We start from the raw sequence: 23,509 nt of genomic DNA, 5'->3' as shown, positions 1-23,509 counted from the left end.
ACTGAGGTGGGAAGGTCATTCCCACCCCAGAGAGCCGTGAGGGAGAGAAGTCATGGCTGGGTGAAGAAGGTGAAGCTTGCCCTTGCTGCCTCCTTAGTAGCTGCAGGCTCTGGAGGAAGAGCAGTCATTCTGATGAGGCCAAAGACAATGGGCACTGTAATTATATACTCAAGCCCCCCCAGGGCATTTTCCTCCACTGCTTCATTCTATAATACCATTACAGTACATGATAGGACTCTCAGACGAAAATACACACACTACATGCACACACACACAGTTTTTGCCTGTGGCTGAGTATTTTATCTTGGCTTTAACAGGCCATTGCAGACCAATATCTGCAAACAGTGTTAATGTAATAGACTGTCATCACTGGCCTGGCATTGACTCAGTGCCTTTTATGTATTCCACACAGTATCACTTTGAGAGGCTTTCTAACATTGAGAATCAGCCTGAATGGACTTGTTCTTTGTCCTCTTCTTATCATCAGTGGCCCCTGGTATCATAACTTCATTTTCTTCTTCTTTTTTACGGCGATGAATTTCACAGTGTCTGATCATAGGGGCTGATATTCTGTATGAGGATGAATTATCAGACTTTAAAGCACTGCGTTTTGATGCTATCGCTGTCTATCAGTGTTTGGGCTCCGAGGGCAGAGGAAGGTACGAGGGAGAAGGACAACAAGAAAATAGTCTCAGCTTCAGTTTCATTCATCATAGAGAACTGATTAAAAGAAAGAGAGGAAGCCAGACTTTCTCTGGTAAATGAGACTGTTTCTGGATTGATTAATCTCTGCAGTTGTTGTGAGGCCACCGTCCTTGGGTTTGACTCCCTCCAAATGGAATAATAACGTCTCAGATAGAGGAAAGACAACGATATAACAATACAATGAATCATGTGGCACCTAGTATGATTGGTCACTTCCAAACTACCTGTCAGACTTTTGAATGCAATTCCAGAATACTTAGAGTAAATCTCCCAGAAGCAGATCAAACTAAAAGGTTCTAAGGCTAAACTTCTAAACGTGCGTGAAGTTTTTAAACCACTCATCTGGCATCTGGATTGCCATCCTTGCACCAGGGGGCAGTGTGCCACCTGGGGTGACTGACAGCCACAAGTCAGGGAAGTGGGTCTCTGGGGAGAAGGTCACATTGCACAGAGCGAAACCCAGCCCTAAAGTTATCCATGTAATCTGATCCACTGTTAGGGAGCAGGATAAAATGTGTGCTGGAATGAATGAGGGCCAATGAATTAGTCTGTATTCACAGAGTAAGAGAGGTAAAGAACTGCAGGTGAATAGAAATTGACTATCCTGTTAGTTGTAGTGATACAGAAGCAGTAAAAACACCAGAAGCAGCTTTTAACACAACTTCTCTTTTAAACATATGCACCTACAGCTACAGTATGTTCCCCATGAGGCGGTGAGGCAGCCTGGCTGCACAGTGGGGAGCCGTGGCTTCCTGCCTTCCTATGTGGCTTTGTTGGGGCAGATTGCTTCTGGTCCTGTGCATCTGAAGAGGAACAAAGGATTAGGAGGGACTTATCCCCCTTTCTCTCCTTTAATTACAGGGACCACCCCTCTTCATCACGCCTCATCTCCCTCTCTAACACTCCCAAAAGCCAAGCACTGACCCCGCTGGAATGCCTGGCGCCAAAAGAAACAGATTCCAGCCCCCTCCAGCAGCACCACCCTATGATACAATGATTTGGGCTTATTGCCCTGCGCTGCTTTGTCTTCTTAAGCCTCTTAAAGAGACCCTGATGCTGCATTCAGACGGGCTCTTCTCACTTGAGTTGGCTTTTTACACTCTGAAGTTAATACTGAACCCTTATGGTGCTGCGTTTTCTGTTTAATCTGATGAAGCACACAAGGCAGACATAAATGTTTTACTGGAAACTGCTTTCTGTGGCCTGTTTTTTGTTTCTATGCAATTCTTAACAGACTGACCTGTAAATTGAATCCTGTTTCCCTCCTCATACTCTTGACCTCTGACTCCCAGGTCATGGAAAACCTATTACTATACATATGAGCTCATACAGGCCGTCAGTAACACAGTTGCAGGTTGTCCTTGGGAATTAGAGATGAATGGTTTCCTCATGTGAATGTACTGTATGTGTGTAATGTACATGTTTGCAGCGCCTGAACTCAATGGCGCTTTACGTGTGTGTGTGTGTGTGTGTGTGTGCGTGTGCATGTGCGTTTGGGTGTGCGTGTTATATCCAGGTTCCTGTCCTCTGGGCCACCTGCCTTGTGAAAATGGCCAGTGTTTTACTCCAGAGCAGAGCTGTGACTTCACAGATGACTGTGGAGATGGCACTGATGAAAAGGATTGTGGGACTTCCTGCTCCTTTGAGAAGGGCCGCTGTGGCTGGAAGAGCTCCCTGGCTGATAACTTTGATTGGACTCTGGGTACTGGATCCGTCCAAAGCATACGACCTCCATTTGATCACACTTTGGAGAATGAAAACGGTATGCTGCATGCTATTTTCCTTGATGTGTATTGTCACTAACAAATGCTAACTTATACTGTCAACGAATATAAAACATAGATTTTTGACTCCCAGTTTAAAAGGAAAAGGAATTTAAAAGGAAATGTGCTTAATATTCTACCCTGCTCTTTTTATAATGACCGATTCATATAACTGAATAATGTGAATTTACTTGGTTTATAATTTTGAGTACTGCAGGTGATAAAGATAATGGGAAGATAAAGATAAAGGGAAAAACATCTACAAAGTTTTTAAAAAATTTAATAACTATAGTAAATAATTGTCGCTTTTACAGACAAGTTTCCAAGTCTTGTCCTTGATAGAGAAACTTTCATAAATTTCGATGGCGCCTGTGTCAAAAGGCTGTGACGCACCGGGAGATGTGTCAGAGATTAGCCTCTGACCCCGAGACCTCGCTCCCCCACAGCACTTTTTGTGACCTGTAATTTGTCACCTGCAGCAAGAGCTGCCCGTACAGAGATAGTTATCAATGCCTCTCTCCCTCTGCCTCGTCTCCCTCTCTACTGCCCTTGTCTTCTATCGTGTTTCTTCTTTCCTGTCTCCCCCTTTTTCTCCCTCTTTATGCCCTCTTAAGGTCATTTTGTCTATCTGGAGGCTACACCAGTGGGACTGAAAGGTGATAAAGCTCATATCAGGAGCTCTGTATGGAAAGAGTCAAGCGCCATCTGCAAACTCTCCTTCTGGTACTATATTTCCCACAAGGCCACAGGAACCATCCGTCTGCTGATCAAGGTAAATCATTTCTAGTCAGGACAGTATTTTGCTTCAGATGTGGGTTAATTTTGTTTGCGCACAATCATGACAGGACATGATGAATCAAACTGATGCCAGCCCAGGATAGTTTGAAATGGGAGCCCTGCAGATTTACTGCCTCCCATGAAGCATGGTTACCATGGTTACACCCAGTCAGAAATAACGGCTGATTATATTAAATCATGTAAATGTAGACAGTAATTACATATTAGCGCTGCTGTCCAGTTGTCATGGTCGTGGTAATTTGGGAAGAGGAGAGGTGAGTCATGCCGCTGTCAGTTTCTGGGCCAGTGCTTTTGATCTATAGGGCATTTGTGGGGAGGTGGGAGGTGTGTGTGTGGGGGTGTGTGTGTGTGAGGGGGTGGGGTGTGGAGGGGTCATGGTCACCCCTCAGCCCAGAGCAGCCCCACCCCACCATCTGGGCACACTGAGATAGTACACCAGTGTGCAGCGGCAGCTCTGCCAGCTCTCAAGTCTCTTGCTTGTTAGGCTTTCAGCCATCTAGTTTGTCTATGCATGGTTGACTTTAGGGATTAAGAGTTCTGCTTGCAGCTTTTCTGCTATTGAAATTCTGCCGTGATTTACCCGGCTTCTTTCCTGTGGTGTGTGTACTCTCAACTTCATTTAACTTAGTATGGTATGAGTCAAGGTCAAGGTGCTGAAGTGCAGAAGTTGTGTGTGTGTGTGTGTGTGTGTGTGTGTGTGTGTGTCTGTGCATGCAGGTTTATGCACACATGCAGAACACGTGTATGATTGTTAGTGTGTCCTTGTGTGCGCAGCAGAGACCAGTTTATGCAATTTGCTAAACAGGTCAGCAAGTTACCATGTAAATTTAACACAGCCTTTTATTCTTCTTCAAACAGCAAGGGGTGGCATCCCGCCTGCCAAAATTAGCATATCATTATGCTGATAAAGGATGACACTGATATTGCCTCATGCTGCAGCAGCCAAGGCAATGCTACATATAGCATATGGCAGCAACAGAGCTCACAGTGCAAATGTGTTTGTATGAGAGAGAATCTAACTTACTTAGGAGATAAAAGCTCCATCAGCACCTCAAACTAAAATCTGCCTTGCAGGGTTGCTGACTGTACTGATAATTTACAATATATCCTTGCTATGCTTCTTATGCGTTATCATCCTGCCACCTGTGCATGTAGAGCTTATAATCATTGATACTGTTGTGAATTTAATTATGATTCAAATTCTCTACCCTGCTATGTTATTGATTGCACCTTAAAGGCTCGTGCTGACTCCAAGTTGATAAAGCCTCTCTCTGAAATTTGCCCAGATTTCTAGCCAAGCCCACTGGCTATGTGATTGATTATATGACTCCCTGAGTGGCAGGCTAAGATGTATGGGAGTGGACCTCTTTACATATTCCCCTGCTCACATATAGATGGAAAATGCAAAATTTGGCCTTTGAGGAAGGTCAACTCCAGTCATGAAGACGAGGTGGTGGAATCAGCACACACACACACACATTGAGACAGTGATGAGTTCAGAGGTCGTCAAACAATGATATTAGACGCTGGGCAAAGTGTGTGTGTGTGTGTGTGTGTGTGTGTGTGAGAGAGACAAAGAGAGAGAGAAAGGGAGAAAGAGAGAGAGAACACCCAAGACTTTCAGTTCGGCTTTATGTTACAATAGCCATTTCAGTTGACATGACATATAAATCATGGTAAGTGCATGTATGGCCTAGAGGTTCAAAGACATTAGTACTTACAGATTATGGCCTAGCGCTATAATTTACAGCACTTACAGCATTTATGGCTCAGAACAAGTCCCTTTCAGAGTAGAAATGACTGTGCAAACACAAACACACACACAAACTGGCACATAGTCATACATACACACCACACACACTCTATGAGCCTCTGCGAACACCATGGTGTAAATACAGCGTGAGCCATCTTCAAAGGTGATGTAAGTACAAAGGGAGTTATGGTAATGACTCTAGAGACTTCAATGGGCCTGGACAGAGACACAGAGCCGGAGGGAGGGGCCTGTATTTACCTGGCTTCACTCACTAAGCGTTTTCCCTCTGAAGTTCACCAGGGTCTCAACAGGCCTGTCTATTTATATCATCCTGTAGACTGTCGCCCTGTGAACCGCTCCTGCGAGTCATCATTCATCACTCTGATACGAGTCCTCAGGTAATAAAGTACTAGAAGCCAGCTCAGCAGCAGGGGGGCTGTTAGTGTAAGCGAGGACTTGAACATTGGCAGGGTGTCTAGGGGTGAACTGGGAAGATGGTGATGCAGTCAATTTTTCAGTTCCAAACCACTGCATATAATATTCAAGATAACTTTGTTGTCCATTATTGCAAGCAACATGGACATTTTTCTTGGCTTATGTCATTCTTTGGCTTGTGTCAGGCTTGTCAAACACAAAACAGAGAGTCAGCAATCAAAAACAAAGTTAAAAACAAATGTAAAATGACAACAAATAACAACAACAAATTTAGAATAAAATAAATATGAAATATGAGACATGTAGCCCATGAATGTAATGTCTTCCATGTGGTAAAGCCAAATGTATCTGCCAGGCAGCAGAAATAACATTCTTTCCAGGAAAATATTGTATGTGGGCTTACCATGTTTTAGGTATATTTTGCTGCATATGAATGTGTCCTTTATTTGAAGTGAACTTATAAAGCGAGCCTATAATGAAAACAATGTGTGGGCATCCCCTCAGCATAGCAACATAACTTTACTCTGCACAGATTGAATAGAAAAAAAAGTGGATGCACTCTGAATTGAAGGTGAATTTACAGCAAAACAGCTGCCAGGGGTCCCATAAAATGAACAAGTCATGAATATAAATTGGATTTCAGCTTAGTGGGACGTTCAGTATAGCAAGACACTGGGGGATTTCAAGATTTCAATGAAATAATTATTGTATCGTGATTACAACTTTCTCTGTTCTTTTTGGCCTCTTGACTGTCGTCGGGGATGATAAACTAAATTATGCAAATGTCTATCCACTCTTCACTTTGAGCAAAGTGAATTTGTGGTTGCATTGCCATGAGAGCAAGCTCAGGAAATGAACCTTCAAACTGATCGAATAAATGTCTCGATTGATATCCCATCGAGACATGGAGTGTGAGCTACGCCGGTATCATACACTCGTCAGCCGCTCTAACGCCGGTTTTATGGATTGAGCCTTTACTCTATCTGTGACATAAATCTGGATAAGTCCTGCTGTAACACTGCCTATTAATCTATGCTCGACTCTCACAGTAACAAGATTATTTCAAGCCAGGGCTCCATTGGCATAAAGCGGAGGAGACAGCCTGTGCACGCCTCACCCAAGGGTGCATTTTAATAGGCTTTCAAACTGCAGAGTAGAACGTGACATTGCTTGTCCTCTGTTTTGAGTACATTAGGCCAGCGCTCTTTCACTGCAGTCAACCCTTTTTTGCAACTACAGTAAGCTTTTCATGTCTTGAATTGTCACACGGTCTTACACTGTATGTTCTGTGTGACTGTCGAGCTGCAAAGACCAGGAAGCTTCACATTGGCGACATGGATTCTCATCATGAAGCGACCGTAAAACTGAGCTAATGGTGCGATGAACTGGACTGGCAGTGATTCTCCTGCCTGTAAAAAGCCCAGTAGATGAGAAGTCATTATGCATTATTTCAGAATTACACCAGTCCTGTTATTAGACTCATGAACTTCAGGAAGATGGGTAGTTAAATCCATATTCTCCTCTATTAAACACTCTCTGTAACCAGGCAGTGCGTCTCTGTATTGACCTGAACCTGAAGTGGGTTTTAACAATCGCTCCTGTCACCTCAAGCGAGACAGAGAGACAGCGTGTGTGTGTGTGTGTGTGTGTGTGTGTATGTGTGTGTGTGTTTCCACAAAAGGGGTGTCATTTGGATGCAAGTCGCAATATAAAGCCCTCTCAATCCATACTACCTCCTCTCCATTTGCTCACCAATTTGCTGCCAGGTGGCTTGGCAGAAGCATGGGGGCATATGTCCTTCTTTTTCTTTAGCTTTATACTTTGCATCATGGTTTTTCTTTAGCTTTAAACCTCAGCATAACTAAAAGATTAAAAATAATGTTGTGTGATGATGTGAAAGATCTTTGTCGACATAGCTACTGTGCAACAGGCTCTAGTACTAATACCAATAGTGCAGCGTGGGGAATAATATTTTTTTCTCTCACAACAATTTTTCCTTATTACAAAATGAGGTGGATTGGTAGGGAAATGATGGACAGATAGGTATGGAAGGCTGAATTGTTTGTATTTTTGCACTACTGTCTCTGCGCCCGGCTGAAAATTCAATAAAGAAGATAGAAAGCAGATCACAACTTCATACAGAGCAGTTTCAACTTCAATGTATTCTTGAATCATAGTATCTCTAATATGCTGTGATGTGACTTTGTAAATATCCCATTTACACTCCTGTACATTACATCACAAACCATCAGCAAGCGGCTGGCCTGTAAGACATGCATGCCAGAACCTGTTCAAAGTCCCGTTCGTTATTTCAAAGCTTTATTAGTCATGATTCAGTGCATGGCCAGTACCATGGGAAAAGACAGCGAGGGCTTACCAAGTAATACACATTGGTCTGTCGTTTAATATGTTCCATATGTGGCATGAGAGAAATCCATTACCGTAACTCAGGGAGAGTAGAGAGCCTTGTTTCAGTCTGAATAAGGCAGGGGCACTCATTACTACGATGTTATGCTAATGAGACTTTAATGACTCCTCTTAGATGGCATTCCTTGTTAGTCAGCAGCAGAAGTCTGTCAGGGAGTCGACTTCAGCTCATTTTAACTTCATGTTCTTTACTCTTGACATGCGACTCAATGATACTTAAAGTTTTGCTTTTATGTCTCTGAGAATAATCAGTGCTAGTGCAGCTTTGAATCCACTGTGAGGCACTTTCAAATGATATTACTGTTGACGTTAGCTGTAGCGGCGTAACCGGAGCAGTATGTGAAGCGCCACCACATGATAGGCCTGTGTCATCTGTGCTCTTCTTCCCCAGACGGAGAACGACTTGTGGGAAGTGTGGAACAAGAAGGGGCATCAAGGGAACAGATGGAACAGAGCCGAGATCCCCCTGAGGAAGCTGAGGAACTTTGAGGTGATATTTGAGGGGATCCGCTCCAGGGACGTGAGCGGAGGGGCCGCCCTGGACGACCTGGAGTTCATAGACTGTGCCCCTAGTAGGTGATAAGAACCGCAACCACACACTTTTTGTATCGTTTTAGATGGTGCCCACAGCATAGACTAAACCTTAAAGGGGCACTGAGTAATGTAAGACCTCTATTTTCACAAGCTAGTTAATCTGAGTAGAGATCAAACAGAAACTTCAAGTGAAGAAGGTAATATATCACCATGCAAAATACTGAAATTATTGTTTTTTTGGCTTGAGAATGAGGCTTATTTGCCTATATAGCTGAAATGTCTTGTAGCACTGTCCTCCATTGAGCAATTGTGACTAGATGGGGGGGAGAAGACTCAGAGTTTCTTTAAAGATTTTTTTTTTGGTGACACTTTACAATAAGGGTCACTAAGTTAAGGGTTAGTTAATTTAATAAGCATTAACTAACCCTTAATTAACAGTTAACTAATGTGCCTGGTAATCATTTACTACCACACACATGGTGTTCATGTTAACTAAGGTATTAATTTATAATTTATTTGATAGTCATCTTTATAAACTATTGAATAATGTATAAATTACTACCTTAGTTAACATGAACACCATTAGTAAATTACACATTAGTTAACTAATTAGTTAACTAATGCTTAATAAGCATTAACTAACCCTTATTAAGCATTAACTAACCCTTAACTTAGTGACCCTTACTGTAAAGTGTTATCTTTTTTTTTGCATTTCTCCTTTAGTGGACAGTTACAGTGGAGAGAGACAGGAAAGACAGGGCAGAGAGAGAGGGGATGACATGCTGCAAAGGGCAATGCGATTAGGACTTACCCTAACGGCAGGCATTCTAATGGCTGAGCCACCAGGGCGCCATTCAAATGCCAATGGGCAAGCAGTTTTTGTTCCAAAACAGAGAGAACGGGCAGGAAAGTGAGATTTGAAAGCCAGAAACCTCAGCACCTGGCAAAGTAATCATTGAGTCACTGGTGCTGATCGAACCCCCACAGAATTTGTGCTATGGGGCCTTAAAAATCATACTCATTGCCCCTTTAATATAAAAGTATCTTCAGTTTGATTAAACTTAAACTAAAAACTTTGAGAGAAAAATATGAATCCCTCTAGAAACCATCATTAACTCATCCATTCTTTCAGCTTTTCTCCCCATAGCAGACCATAACTAACTTTTGCCAGAAAGTGTCTTGAATGTCCTTAGTCTTGTCTTTGAAGCTCACTGATCACATAAACAGATGCTGTGTTTGTAAATGGGAGATTAAAATGCCAAAAGTATAGTAAAGATTGATTAACATTGAAAGAAAAAGTAAACCCCAAGTCCCGTCCAAATCCCAGGTTTCTCAGACCATCTGAATAAATGATGATGGCAATAACAATACCCTTGAAAATAAATCAAACCTATGAAAATCTTCAAGGGATAAACATCAAACAGCATTGCGTATCACCACAGGCCATGGTTGCGTAATGTGGATTAAATTAGATTAAACCACTGTCTGACTATCTCTGGCTCTGTCCTTGTTTCATCTAAGTATACTTCCATTAATCTTCACAATAGAAAGATGTAATTTTGCTGTGAAATTGTTTCACGATCTTGTCAAATAATCTTTTGGGTATGAAATAGATTCTGTCAGTACCGCACAGAGAAAGAGAGAGAGAGAAAGAGATCGAGTATGTCTGACCGATGACAGTTAGTTGACGGATGCAGTTAGATGTTTATGCCACCGACAGATGCTGCACATCAAACAGAGCCTGGCACACGGCTGGACACCGGGTGGCAACTTTCCAGGCCGCTGCCAAGGCCCTTTCCGACGCTCACGTACAAACATGCATACATCAAGAGACATAAATACTGACTGACAGACAAGCAGAGACAGATCAAAACAGACACAGAGGCATGCAGAGAAGGACTGACAAGCAGACAGACTGTCTGTCCAAAAAAAATGGATGATGCTAACACACATGTCTTCCATTAAATTTTATATTTGAATTCATGCTAAAATGGATTTTCACTTTATTCTACGATGGTGTTAAGGCAAGGCAAGGAAAATGTATTTATATAGCACATTTCATACCCAAAGGCAACCCGTAGTGCTTTATAGAGTACACAGGCAAAAGCACAAGAAACAAATGATAAAAACAATAAAACAAACAATCAAAAGCACACAGAATAAAAGAAACAATATAACAAACCAACAAATACATTTGATTTAAAAGAAAATTAATTAAAAGCAATGGTAAACATGTAGGTCTTTAGCTTGGATTTGAAAGTAGTCAGCATTGTCTCAAGTCTTAGCTCTACTGGCAGTTTGTTCCACATTTGAGCAGCATGGAAGCTAAAGGCAGCTTCACCATGTTTAGTTTTGACTCTGGGAACATCCAGTAATCCAGAACCAGCCGACCTGAGAGGTCTGCAAGGTTCGTACTGGGTCAGGAGATCTGATAAGTATCTTGGACCTAAACCATTCAGTGATTTATGGACAAGCAATAGAATTTTGAAATTGATTCTGTGAGAAACTGGTAGCCAATGTAGTGATCTGAGAACTGGAGTTATATGCTGAGCTTTTTTGGTCCTTGATAGATACAACCCTGGCAGCAGCATTCTGGATCAGCTGAAGCTGTCTGATTGCTGTCTTAGACAGACCTGTGAAGAGTCCATTGCAGTAGTCCAGCCTGCTAGAGATAAAAGCATGCACAAGTTTCTCTAGGTCATGTTTTGACATCAAGTCTCTGATCTTTACGATATTTTTAAGGTGATAGAAGGCTGATTTTGTTATTGATTTAATGTGACTACTGAAATTTAGGTCTGAATCCAGGATAACACTGACGTTTCTAGCTTGATTTTTGCTCTTCAAGGACAGACTATTAAGGTGAGCACAGACTTTAAGTCTTTCTTCTTTGGCCCCAAAAACAATGACTTCAGTTTTGTCCACATTTAACCCTGCTGATCTCCTTGAATGGAGTCCTACTCTTTGCTCACTGAAGTCATCATTTAACATCTTTGCCTTTGTACTTTGAAGTATACACACGCACAAAAGCGGGCGCACACATGCACACACACATATATACACCAAGACACACACACACACACACATATGCACGCACACAGGTCTGCTGTGTACTGTCTCTGATCCACCTGATCCATCTTTCCTCCTCTCTGTTCTCTGCTGTCTCAAACAAGGCGGAGCTGGAGGAAGGAGCTTTGATTTCACTGACATGCCTTTGTCTGCTTTTGTTTACTGTCTTCTCTTGCTGCTCAGATCCTTTGGTGCAGAGCAGAGAAAGGCTGTGTTTAGTTGTTCATCACAGCATTTTCTCTGATGTCAACTCATAAGCAAATTTTGATTCAAATGAATGGAAAAGGGAGATGAGTTCCTGTCTGATGGGCCGGTTTTAAAGAAGATTAAATAAGATTAGATTTCCCAGTGAGCAAAACGAACAATATGGTTCATGTGTTGAATCATAATTTTCCCTGCTGTGTTATCCTATCGTATCCTATTGTATCCTATGATGATGTGTGTGTGTGTGTGTGTGTGTGTGTTCTAGGTGCTGTGCTGCCAGTGAGTTGTCCTGCAGTCACAGACTTTGTGTGCCAGAGTGGCCACTGCATCGAGTCCCACCTAGTGTGCGACAACAAGGCAGACTGTGCTGATGAATCAGATGAGATAGACTGCAGTGAGTAGAGATGGGAAATTAGTATCTTTGGAACTGGGAGTGGATCCATCTTATTATAGAACACAGAAACAACTATCCAGCAGGACTGATGCCTGTTCTTACTCTCTGTGTCCTTCCTTCTTTCCCTCCATCTCTCTCTCTCTCTCTCTCTATCTCCTAGACCACATAGTTGACTTGCCAGGTGCCTGTAACTTCAACATCCAGGAGAACCAATGGGAAGAGACCTGCCAGCTTTCTCAGGACCCTGACGATGACTGTGATTGGAGGATAGGTCAGACGAGTGAGACACCAGGAACTGGACCCCACACTGACCACAGTCCTGGTTAGTGCAAATCTGAATACCATACTGAACAATGTCAGATTGAGTCACACTGAGCTGTACAGTACTGGACTTTAGGGATGGGAGGATATGGTTATCTCACGATACGATTCGATATACCATATGGGGTTCACGATTCGATATAACAACAATACGATGTAATAAATAACAGTTCAATGACACCAAACTATGACTTTGCAGAATTATGTGTATTTCTGAGCTACAAATCTTTCTAGAAATGCCGTTGGCTTGCTAGAATGTAAACAACAATTTAAAAATGTAAAAATAAAAGTTACAAGTTGTTTTTTTTTTAAAGAAGTTATAACCTGGAATTGTATAGCGATGGTTAATTTTAGGGGAAATTTCTGGGTCGGTACAGCTTGCTTCAGAGAGAGAGAGAGAGAGAGAGAGAGAGAGAGAGAAGAAAGGGAACAATGTAGAGCCAGGTCAAAGAGTCAGCTGAGTCTATTATTTTATTAGTTTGGAATAATACCACACAGAATGCAATATTCTGTGATGAATTAAAGGTGGTCTAAAAGCATCCAGGCTGGTCAACAATGTTCCAAGGCAAAGAGAGGCTTTGTCAGCAGGAAATTCAGCATTCTTGTCTTTATTGGGAATTTTAAGGGGTGTTTACAGTTGTTTGTCTTGGGCGCTGCTGGCTCTGGACCGGGATAAAGATGATATAGAGCTAGTGTTGGATTTGGAGAGTGAGGAGGTGTAAGCTTGGTTTGTATGCAGCGACATCAAATCATAACAATATTATCTAACATATTGCATAATTTCAGAGTGACCGTGAATTTAAGGACAGGGCAATGTTTTTTTTTTTTCTAAGGGTGACAGGCGCACATGAACATCAACTCTCCTAGTCTATAATGTAACTCTTTCCATTGGCTGTTGCTGGGTTGCTGAGTCCCTGCCCACTTCTGATTGGCCAGCTCAAATAGTTTATTGATCTGAGAGATGAATCTGGACACCCGGCGCTGTGTCATAGAATGAACTTATGATCTCACTGCAGAGCAGATCGATAAACCTGGTCATCCGTTACACCCCTCCCCCACCCCACACCCTTACCCAGACAGACAGACACACACACACACACACACACACACACACAGACAAAAAAGAAGATCTGAACAAGGACAAGAGGTATACTGGACTTGAGATGGCAAACAGTGGTGGAAGAAGTACTGAGATCTTTTACTTAAGTAAAAGTAGCAATACAACAATGTAAAGATACTCCATTACAAGTAAAAGTCCTGCATTCAAAATCTTACTTAAGTAAAAGTACATAAGTATTGGCAGCAAAATGTACTTAGAGTATCAAAGTAAACATACTCATTATGCAAACTGTCCCCATTTAGAGAGTTATATTTTTCATAAATTATTGGAATATTAATACTGATTTATTGACATACATGTACATGTAAGCAGCATTTTAAAGTTGTCAACGTGAAGCTAAACTTAACAATTTAGCTATACTTTTGGGTAGTCTAATCTATAACAATGCTATTTTATAGTTATTTTATAAAGATGATCAAATGTTTTAAATATAAAATATTGATCTGAAAAGTAACTAGTAACTATAGCTGTGAAATAAATGTAATGGAGTAAAAAGTACAATATTTCCCTCTAAAATATATAATAATAGTATAAGTAGCATAAAATGGAAATACTCAAGTAAATTACAAGTACCTCAAAATTGTACTTAAGTACAGTACTTGAGTAAATGTGCTTAGTTACTTTCCACCACAGATGGCAAAAAACTTCACTTAGTTGCTTTATTAGATGATGTTGACATCTGCGTGAAACGGCAACATTTGCTGACACAGTGGTTTTTGGGAAACAAGTTGTTGTGACCATACCTTTATTTGAGTGAATGCACATGCCATGTCTTGCTTTCCCTGAGGAGAGTAAACGTTAGAGCCAGAGGAAAAGAATCCTGTGTTGTGGGTGGGAATGGGGTTTGCTTTGCACTGTGGATTGCGATGGCCCTAAATCCCCTTTAGCTCATGTGGAAAACTCCCACTTTGTTCTGGCATCGGCTGGATGGCGTCTCATCTCCGAGCCTGGCGGAGCTGAAGAATCCTCTCTGCAGTGCGTGGCTGCAGGCTACAGCCTTTCACAACAACACAAATACTGTCTTCTCTCCAAATGTTTTGTATATTGGAGGCAACAGAACAAAGCTAGTGGAATTCTGGTCTCTAGTAATGCTGAACTCGGTTGAGCGTGGTAAATGAGGTTTCTGCTGAGGATACCGGGGAAATACATTCTTACTCTGCATCAGTTGCATCATTCTTCATGCTGAAGTGTTATAGATGTCTTATCCTGTACCTAAATGGTGTATAGGACTCACTGCCACTGTGTTCTATATTTCATATATCTCCAAAGGTGGTGGCGGGAACTTCTTGTACGTATATTCTGCCATTCAGAGGGAGGGTGACGTTGCCAAGGTGACAACCAAGAGTCCGTTCCCAGCCAGTATCGGACTGTGTCACCTGCGCTTCTGGTTCTACATGCACGGCTCTGACAGGATGGGCACACTGAAGGTGACACATGATCTAACGTCAGCCATCTTGCCATAAGTGATTTAAAGGATAATACTAGTGATTTTTTTAAGTCCGTGCCAATCATCTAGGTTTCCCTTCTCTTTTATATTACTCTTAGTGGTGTCGGCACATAGTCAGTGTAGTTGGAGATATCAAGGCTCATTTTCCTTCCTTCAAAAGAAGCCATTTGCCATTCATTCATTTTTGTGTAGTATGAAAAACAACGTCCACAGACTGAGCTAGATAATCCCTCACAGTAAACATGAAGGCTTAATTTGATTTTGTCAGAGTTTCTGTTTTATTGTGATTTCATTGAGCCCGAGCTGAGTGTTTTACATATCGGTGCACACATTGCATTACTCTCTGCTTACTGTCAATCACCTGACAGCCACAGGAAGAAATGGAAATCGGGAAATAATCCCTCAAAAACATGTCACTCTACAAACTTAAGTGTCAAGTCAAATGTCTTTTTATTTAGGATGTCTTTGTTAGCCAGGACAGCAGATATTTTCAAAATGATGAAAAACGAGTAAATGTTAAAAAAATCGAACTTATATGGCAAGCATTGCAAAACGATTAGGGGAACGTAAACTAGACATAGACAGTAGTAAATGCGCTATAACGCTAAATGGCAGTGGTATTTTCCTTTTAAAGTGGAATCTCACTCAGACTAAACATTAAACTTCTGACAAATATTCAAACACCACACAACACCAAAGCGAAAATGTCACTTTATGTCTCCAAAAGATGTCATGTACTTTCTGCATCTCTTCCTGTTTTCCAGGTCTATACCGTTGGACCCAGTGGCACCAGTCTGCTGATGTGGGCAGCCAGCGGAAACCATGGCGACCAGTGGACGTATGCTAACGTTATCCTGTCCAACCCGGCTCCCTTCAGGGTAAGCTTCCAGGCCGAAGTAGGGGGAGACATGTGGACGGACATTGCCCTGGATGACATCTCCTACACCACAGAGTGTATGGTAGGAGGTGAGCCGCTGAAGTTAGATATTACTTTTTTCTTTCATGCTCCAAGTTGAGCTTTTCTTATTTGCCCTTCCACTTCCATTATGAGTTTTGTTTCTTTCCTCCACTCCTTTCGTCCCAACACTTGTTATTCTCGTTATTCATGTAATTTCCTCCAATTTCCTCTTTTTCTCTTCCACATTCTATGTCCACCTCCATCCATGTTCCTTCCCTCCTTATCTCTATAAACTGCATAGAGCCTTGGGGAGCGTGTAGTGAGTTAATGGAGCCTGTTGCCCTGTAGGCCCATATAAATTCACAGTGGCGACTGGGTCACCGCCGAGGGACAGCAGAGAGAGCAATGGGGGGGGAAAGCAATTACATTTATATTGTGTTGTTTCCACACTCCCACCCCTCTGTTCTCCCTCCATCCCTGAACGGCTTGCTTTCTCCTAGACCCCCCCTTCACCCTGTGGACACAGAAAGACCGTTAGCATGCTTCTGCTTGTTCACACCATCTACATGCACAGGCTTACAAGTCAAAATAAACCATCCTCTGAGACTTAACAATTCCCACTCAGGGATGCTTGAACGAGAATCGATGAGGGGATTTTGTGGCACTTGTGTTAAGCTCTCTGCATGTCTGTGTATTTGTCTCTTTGTGTAAATATCTATGGTCGTACTGCTGTGTTCCCCCAGGTCCAGTGACTCCCCAGCCTCTGACCTGCGGTGCGGACCAGTACCAGTGTTTGCACTCCTTCCAGTGTGTCCCAGAGAGCTGGCGGTGCGACGGGGAGCCGGACTGTGCTGACCAATCTGATGAGGAGCTTTGCCCGACTGTGGTGCCTGGTACCCTTCCTCCTCAGGACCGCTGTGCCGCTGACCAGTACCAGTGTTCGGATCAGCGCTGCCTCCCCTCCATTTTGCGGTGTGACGGCATCCCCGACTGCCCCGAGGGAGAGGATGAGTACAGCTGCCGTAAGTGTGTGTGTGTGCGTGAGTGTGTGTGTGTAATTTGCAATACCTCTGTGCACGGAGAGGAATTAACAAAGTGTACACACAGTACCCCTTTGTTTCCTTTTCTTTCCTTTTGAAACAGGATACTGGGGTGGGACATAACATAGGGAGGGATCATTCAAAAGTGGAAACCAATGGGACATCAGTTAGGGAGAGAAAGGTAGTTTTATTTGACGGGAGGGGCAGAGGGGTGAGATTGTTCAAAAATCTGTGATGGTTTTGGAATGGTGGTTTTGGTGGATGGATTTTGATGGTTGGAATTGTTATGTGGCCTCCTGGTAAACGATGATGTCACCACTAAAGATTTTCTGTTTTCCAAGAAGTAAACGTAATGGGATTTTGATGTAAAAATACAAGAAAATTAAAAATCTTTTGGCATTTATTGATAAATAGGTGTATATTATGGCATGGCAAATAGGTGAAAAGGTCTTTTTTTTTTATTTCATTGTGACTTTAAAGGATCAAAGCTTGGGTTTTGAGAACTCCCATTTTGAGTATAATTTTTAAATAATGAATTGATAGTGACCTATGAATGCACAAAACAAACTCCCTTCTCACCCCTCTCTATTTTGCCACCCTTTCTCTATTTCTGCCTTTGTAATTCTGTCATTTTCTCCACCAGCTCTGCTGCAGTGTGAGGTGGGGGAGCTGGTGTGTGAAGGTCCTTCTGGTTGTATCCCACTCAGGAAGCGTTGTGACCTCTCCGCTGACTGCCTTCCCTTCCAGTCAGACGAGTCCAGCTGCCATGGTAACCTGCTTTTACTTTACTTTCCCTTGCCAGCCAGTTTTTGTCATTAACTGCGTTCTGTTTTATGGTTTCCTGACCGTGCAGTACACATACAAGTCACTAGTGGCACATTGACTTCAAGATAGGCCCAGAGCCACTGTGAGCTGTAGATGGCTAGTGGGATTCATAAACATTTCTCCTGCTTCACCATGGTGTGAAGTCCATCTGTGCCTTTCACTTCTATTTATATATTTCTTCATGTAGTCTCTATTAACATTAGTGACTTTATTCTAAAATGATTTAAAAACAACTTATTTCATTTTTTACCTCAATTTTTGTGACATTCAGTTTTAGTTATGGCTGTCTTCATGCTTTCCACCCGATTAAAAATAATCGCCTAATGAAAGCTTAATAAATGCTATATGCTGCTAAGGCATCAGAGGTGTCAAATTTAGAGAGAAGACATTGTGCAACATTATTTAATTTTTATTACAAAGCATGCCACATTAGCCAGAACCTGCATGACAAAAATATCAGTCTTAACAAGTAATTTATTTGTTGTTGAGTCTTAAAATGGGGTGGAGGGGGGAGGTGGAGTAAATAGTTCCACTTTTTGCCAATGCTATTTCACTATTTTCAAGAATTTTGTGTCATTAACTGGAATAAACAGAATAAACTGGATCACTAGTATCATGAAATGACACAATGACGCAATGTTATCTCAGATTTTGGCCATTTTTTCAATTGTTTTCAGAGAAATTAAAATTAGATTTTAGGACATAAAACTAAATAAATGACTTTTTAATATGGATATTTTTTGCAGTGTAGTTGACTATGTACCCTACCTTTTTTTTCTTTTCTATATTTTCTACACTCTCATATGACACATGGAGAGTTTTGACTGAAGTGCTGCCAAAACTGAGATTAATTCATGGTCGCTCAGTGCCAACTTAAGCAGTAACTCTTGAGGACATTTTCAAGTATGGCTATTTTGTCTTCAAAGCACACCTCATAGGTTACTACATGCTGCCAAAATCCATTTAAAACCTCCACTTTCCTGCAACTTAAGGAATAAGACCAAACCACCCATTTAGCCTGCTTTCACTGCCAGCCCACCATTACTTTTTGTTGCCAGGGTTTCTTAATGGTGTCTCGAAGATTATGATTATTTAACAAGCAACCCTGATAACCCTTAAACCATCCATACAGTATAAGCAAGAGCAGTAGTCACCAGATGCATAGGGGAGAAGACAGGAGAAAATAGATATACTAGAGGGCAGCTGTGTCCGTGGGTTTATGTTCTTGCTGACTCTATCTGAAGAGGTTAATGGAGGAGTACGGCATTTACCCCCTGGCAGTATAATTCCCTGTCGTCTCTTCAGTATTCATGTTCGGGTGTCAGAGAAGCAACATGCTTGAGTGTTCCTCTCTCTCATCTCAGGTGAGGAGAGGACTGGAGTGGATGATGGCTGGTGTATTTGGACGGGAGGAAGGGGGGAAAGAGAGTGGAGGAAATGGATTGGAGGCTTTTATTGCTTTCCTTCTGATGGGGTATTTTGGAGCGGCGGTCTTCCCACCCGAATAAGCAATTTTCTGTTTGATGGCACTGCGGTGTAAAAATGAGTGCTGTGTCTTTACAGATTGTCCTCCGATGTATTGCCTGGATCATGGCTCATGCCAGGTGGAGAGACATGGGCCCGTTTGCATGTGAGTTGATGTGCAACTAGATGCATACAAATATGCATCTGTAAGCACACAGGCTAATGCACACACACACACACACACACACACACACACATAGACTCACACTCAGTCACACATAAACATGCACAAACAAACAAAGATAAATGCCCCGTCTCTTCTCTCCCTCCCTGATTCCTTTTTTCTTTCTTTGTCTGACTTAAAACATGGAAATCCCATCAGTCTTGTTTCTTTCCCTGGAAAAGACACGCTCCATGAACCATGGGGGAATCTGCTTATCCCCACAGCTTAAACAGGGTGGTTCTGCCTTCATTTATTCACCACACACCAGCGCAGTGTTTCCTGGGAATCACTCATGGATTCTGCTGGTCAATATTTAAACACGGCCCCCGCTATCAATGGTCTTGGTGGGCTGACCACAAAAAACTCCAGCATTAGATTAATCTGCTGAATCTGAAGCAGAAGCTGTGAGGGTGCTGCGGTTGGCATGAACCCATAGGACTGTCTCCCTTTTAAAACGCATTGGAGACAGACACTCTGGTCACACTGCTGGAGGGCCTTAAAGAAACTCATGAATGTAGCTGTCTGCATCAGCAGTTTGGTATGTTCGCAATGAGATATTCCATTATAAAAGTAAGAATGCCATTATGAGACTTGCTGCTGTATCTGCTAATGTCATTATGGGCCAGTGAGTCCTCTCTGAAAATTTCCCATTCCTCCATCTACATGATAAAAGGCTGTTTTCTCAATAGGATGGATTTGAATTGTGTGCTGGAGTTGTTAGGATACCTGTTCGCTAAAGTCAAATAAGTAACTGCACTGTGTGCCCACTCTATCTTTTCCCACAATGCAATCAGAGAGAATCATTAGAATGCAAATGCACTCCCTCCAGAAATGCTGGAGCAGGAAAACACCTTTTTTTTTTTTTTTTTTTTTAAAAAGTGCATTTCTTAAATGTGCCAAAGTCTGGGGTGGTGATATTTCAGTGGCGTTTGGCAGCAAGAAATGCTGCCTGTCCCTCGCTTCCATTCTCTCCTTCAGTCTCGCTCTCTTTCATTCCCTCCCTCATTTATTTCCTTGTCCAACATTCTCCAATGCAGCGCCGCCGCCGCTCCCTCCTCGCATTATGCAACAGGACTTCACCACTGTCATTCAGTGTGTAGTGTGGCATAGAGCTCCTGTTGCCGCTCCAGCGTTGATAAGAGCCCAGCTGTAGCGGAGCACGAGGCCAGTAGTTGGAGGGCACCTCTGGCTCTGTATTAACATCACGTTCCTCCACTCTGCTGAGCAGGATCCACCAGGGAGCCAGACCAGGGCCGGCCCACCGCCATGGCCAGACTGTCACACAATATGTACCCTGACCCCCTCTGAATGATAATGACATAGCCTGGCTTCACCGAGCGCTGCGTGCTTCTCAAAACGTCGAGCTGATACCGAACAGATGTTGACTTGGAGCAGAGTCCCCGTTCGGGAGAGGGACTTTACTTTCTCAGAGACGGAGCTTTCCAGAAGGCCGAAACAAATTGTCTGAATGAATGCATGAATCTCTGTTTCCATGCTGGACGTCCAGTAGAGAAACCTGGCTCTGGATGTCGAGCCAATTATTTTCTTTGGAAATGGTATGAGTGAATGTGTGTGTGTGTGTGCGTGTGTGTGTGCATGTCTTTGTGTATGATTCTTCAATTAGGAAGCTTGGCCCCATGCTGCTTGGCTCCATGCTGCCATGCATGTGGTCCCTGCATCAATGCCATAAATCTGATCCCTGTTACCACAATCACAGCCACCTTCTTGTTACAGACTGCATCCTCTATAGCTGTAGGCTGTATTTTTTTGTTTTCCTGGTAAATAATCACATTTGTCGTCCTAGGTGCAATCCAGGATGGACCGGCAACCGTTGCCATGTGAGGGAGAAACCCTCTCCCTCCACCCCAACACCCCAAACAGAGGACACACGGCTGGGTAATAAAGAGGAGTGCCCCCCCTCTACTCTATAAAACTGTCTCACCTGGATTTATTTACTGTATGCCTGAACACCCTGTTAATGTCCCTGCAGTTCATTAAATATAGTTCTCCATGCAACTCTATTGAATTTACCTCACTCATCTTATTCAGATGCTGTGTATGCCGGCATCGCCATCGGCCTGCTCCTGCTGATAGCTGGAATTGCTGTCTGCGCTCTGTTTTTATACACAAAGAAATGCTGCTTAATGTAAGTTCTGGCTACAACGATGAGAGGTACGCTGTTGCTATCGTTGCCAATGACGACGATGATGAGTGCATTTGCTGGTTCCGCAGAAAGCCTGGCCCGATGGAGTATGGGGTGATGGATAACCCAGCCTTTGACTGGAGAGCAGAGGTCAGTGCACAGAAATGTCCTATCAATCATCAGTGAATCGCAGTCTTGCAGCATTAGATTTCTCAAACTATACAAATCCCATTGTTCTTCACATTCGGCTTAGATATATTCAATAACTGGATTTAACATTGGAAGAGGTCAGAGAGAGATCGGCAAACACTTCTCCCAGATTAAATTTTTTATTTAAGATTATTGATTTTGCTGTGTGTGAGGTGTGCAGGCGCGAGTGTGTGAGTCTGCGGCTGTGGATGTTGGTGTTTCTGTGTGTGTTAGTGAGTGTGTGTGTGTGTGTGTGTATGTGTGCTGTGCTTTCAGTCTTTCTGAGCTCTCCGCTGTTCTTCCTCTATTATCAGTGAAAAAGAGCCCAGCAGGGGAGAAGATACAATCGTAGCTATTTCATTTGGGCGATGGCTGTTGTGTGTGTGTGTGTATGTGTGTGTGTGTGTGCGTGTGTTTGTATGTGTGTGTGTGTGTGTGTCAAAGACAGAGAGAGTGAGTATATGTGAGTGCACGCATTTATTTTTATCTGCATGGGTGTCATCCTGTACTAAAAGTGAGAGTGATGTTGAAAGCCACCGCTGTCATGACTCTGATGATGGGGGTCATCAGGGGCTTTAATGATGCTGTGTGTGTGTGTGTGTGTGTGTGTGTGTGTGTGTATGTGTGTGTGTGTACAAGTCTGTACCCCATACAGAAATGCAATATCCTGATATATATTTTTAGAAAAACACCACACATTCAGTACATATCCATTTGTTCACATGTATTTTAAAATATGTTTTACTAACCATATGATATTCATAACACAGATGCCTTAACATATTCCCTAGATATATTTATGGTGTTAGACACACACAAACACACACACACACAAACACGCACACAAACACACACCCACACAGTATGTCAGTATATTCTATATCTGTACTGGCATGTGTGTACATGTGTACTTGCATGTGTATGCCAGTGAGGACGCCACTATAAATAGAGAGGTGTAGGTGTGAACTGGTATCTCCATAACACAGACAGTGATTCACTTCAACACTCAGGACAGGAGATGATTATTCCACCTTGGACAGATGGTAAAATGTTTTATTAAGGTTAGAGGCATAATGATGGACATATAGTGGGTCAATTTGAATTTAATTGCGTCTGTATTTCATGCACTCTCAAACATTAAGCGTAATCTATTTTTAAGCGCTTGTGTAGGTTTCCTTATTGACTCACATGGTATTTCCCCCCGCCCCCCTCCCTCTCCTCAGCTCCCATCCCTGGATGGAAGGCCCAGCACTTGTCCCGGCGTTAACCCCAGGAGGAGCGATGATCCTGGGCTTTCCATCAGTGTCTATCCCTGGAGGAGGGACGCAGAGGTATGGTGGCCCTACTCAGCCTAACAACCTTTACTCTAATTATCTGTCCAGATGTCAGTGACTTGATGCATGTCTGTGTGTGTGTGTGTGTGTGTGTGTGTGTGTGTGTGCGCGTAATTGTGTGTGTGTGTGTATCCGTCCGCAACAGGGTTCGACCTGGAAAGATGCCAAGCTGTCCTTCGCTAACCCCTTGTACCATTATCCTCCTGATGCTAATGGGACTGACTACAATAGCACTGAAGCATAAAAGCGATGGACTTACCATAGTGACGCTGCAGTAGACCTGGGTTAGAGAGTATTTGCAAATACCTAATGTGGTTTTTCTTAGCCTGCTAAGCTGCCAGATGTGGAGGACACATTACAATGAGTGGCAGAAAGTTGAAGTATTTGCAAGGAAGTATTTGAAAGTCAATTTTGATATTTTTCTAA

The 23,509-nt window shown here is 42.7% G+C and overlaps 1 protein-coding gene across 1 annotated transcript in view; it reads left to right on the top strand.

Annotated features, from left to right (window-relative positions):
• malrd1 (MAM and LDL receptor class A domain containing 1) overlaps positions 1-23,327 on the top strand; it is a 51,310-nt gene extending 27,983 nt beyond the window's left edge. The window contains exons 20-34 of the mRNA XM_071526100.1: positions 2,222-2,467; positions 3,083-3,240; positions 8,273-8,453; positions 11,951-12,079; positions 12,240-12,401; positions 14,790-14,947; positions 15,732-15,933; positions 16,609-16,887; positions 17,549-17,674; positions 19,294-19,360; positions 21,222-21,313; positions 21,467-21,563; positions 21,650-21,710; positions 22,973-23,080; positions 23,229-23,327. Of these exons, the coding sequence (XP_071382201.1) occupies positions 2,222-2,467; positions 3,083-3,240; positions 8,273-8,453; positions 11,951-12,079; positions 12,240-12,401; positions 14,790-14,947; positions 15,732-15,933; positions 16,609-16,887; positions 17,549-17,674; positions 19,294-19,360; positions 21,222-21,313; positions 21,467-21,563; positions 21,650-21,710; positions 22,973-23,080; positions 23,229-23,327 (2,165 nt within the window). The remainder of the gene's footprint in view (positions 1-2,221; positions 2,468-3,082; positions 3,241-8,272; positions 8,454-11,950; positions 12,080-12,239; positions 12,402-14,789; positions 14,948-15,731; positions 15,934-16,608; positions 16,888-17,548; positions 17,675-19,293; positions 19,361-21,221; positions 21,314-21,466; positions 21,564-21,649; positions 21,711-22,972; positions 23,081-23,228) is intronic.
• The last annotated feature ends 182 nt before the right edge of the window (positions 23,328-23,509 follow it).

This window comes from Centroberyx affinis, unplaced genomic scaffold (assembly GCF_046629955.1).
Source record: "Centroberyx affinis isolate AG114_WGS23_722 - 3 ecotype Tasmania unplaced genomic scaffold, CSIRO-AGI_Caff_v1 ptg000109l_1, whole genome shotgun sequence".
Lineage (NCBI taxonomy): Eukaryota > Metazoa > Chordata > Actinopteri > Beryciformes > Berycidae > Centroberyx > Centroberyx affinis.
This window is presented reverse-complemented; position numbering and strand designations above follow the sequence as displayed.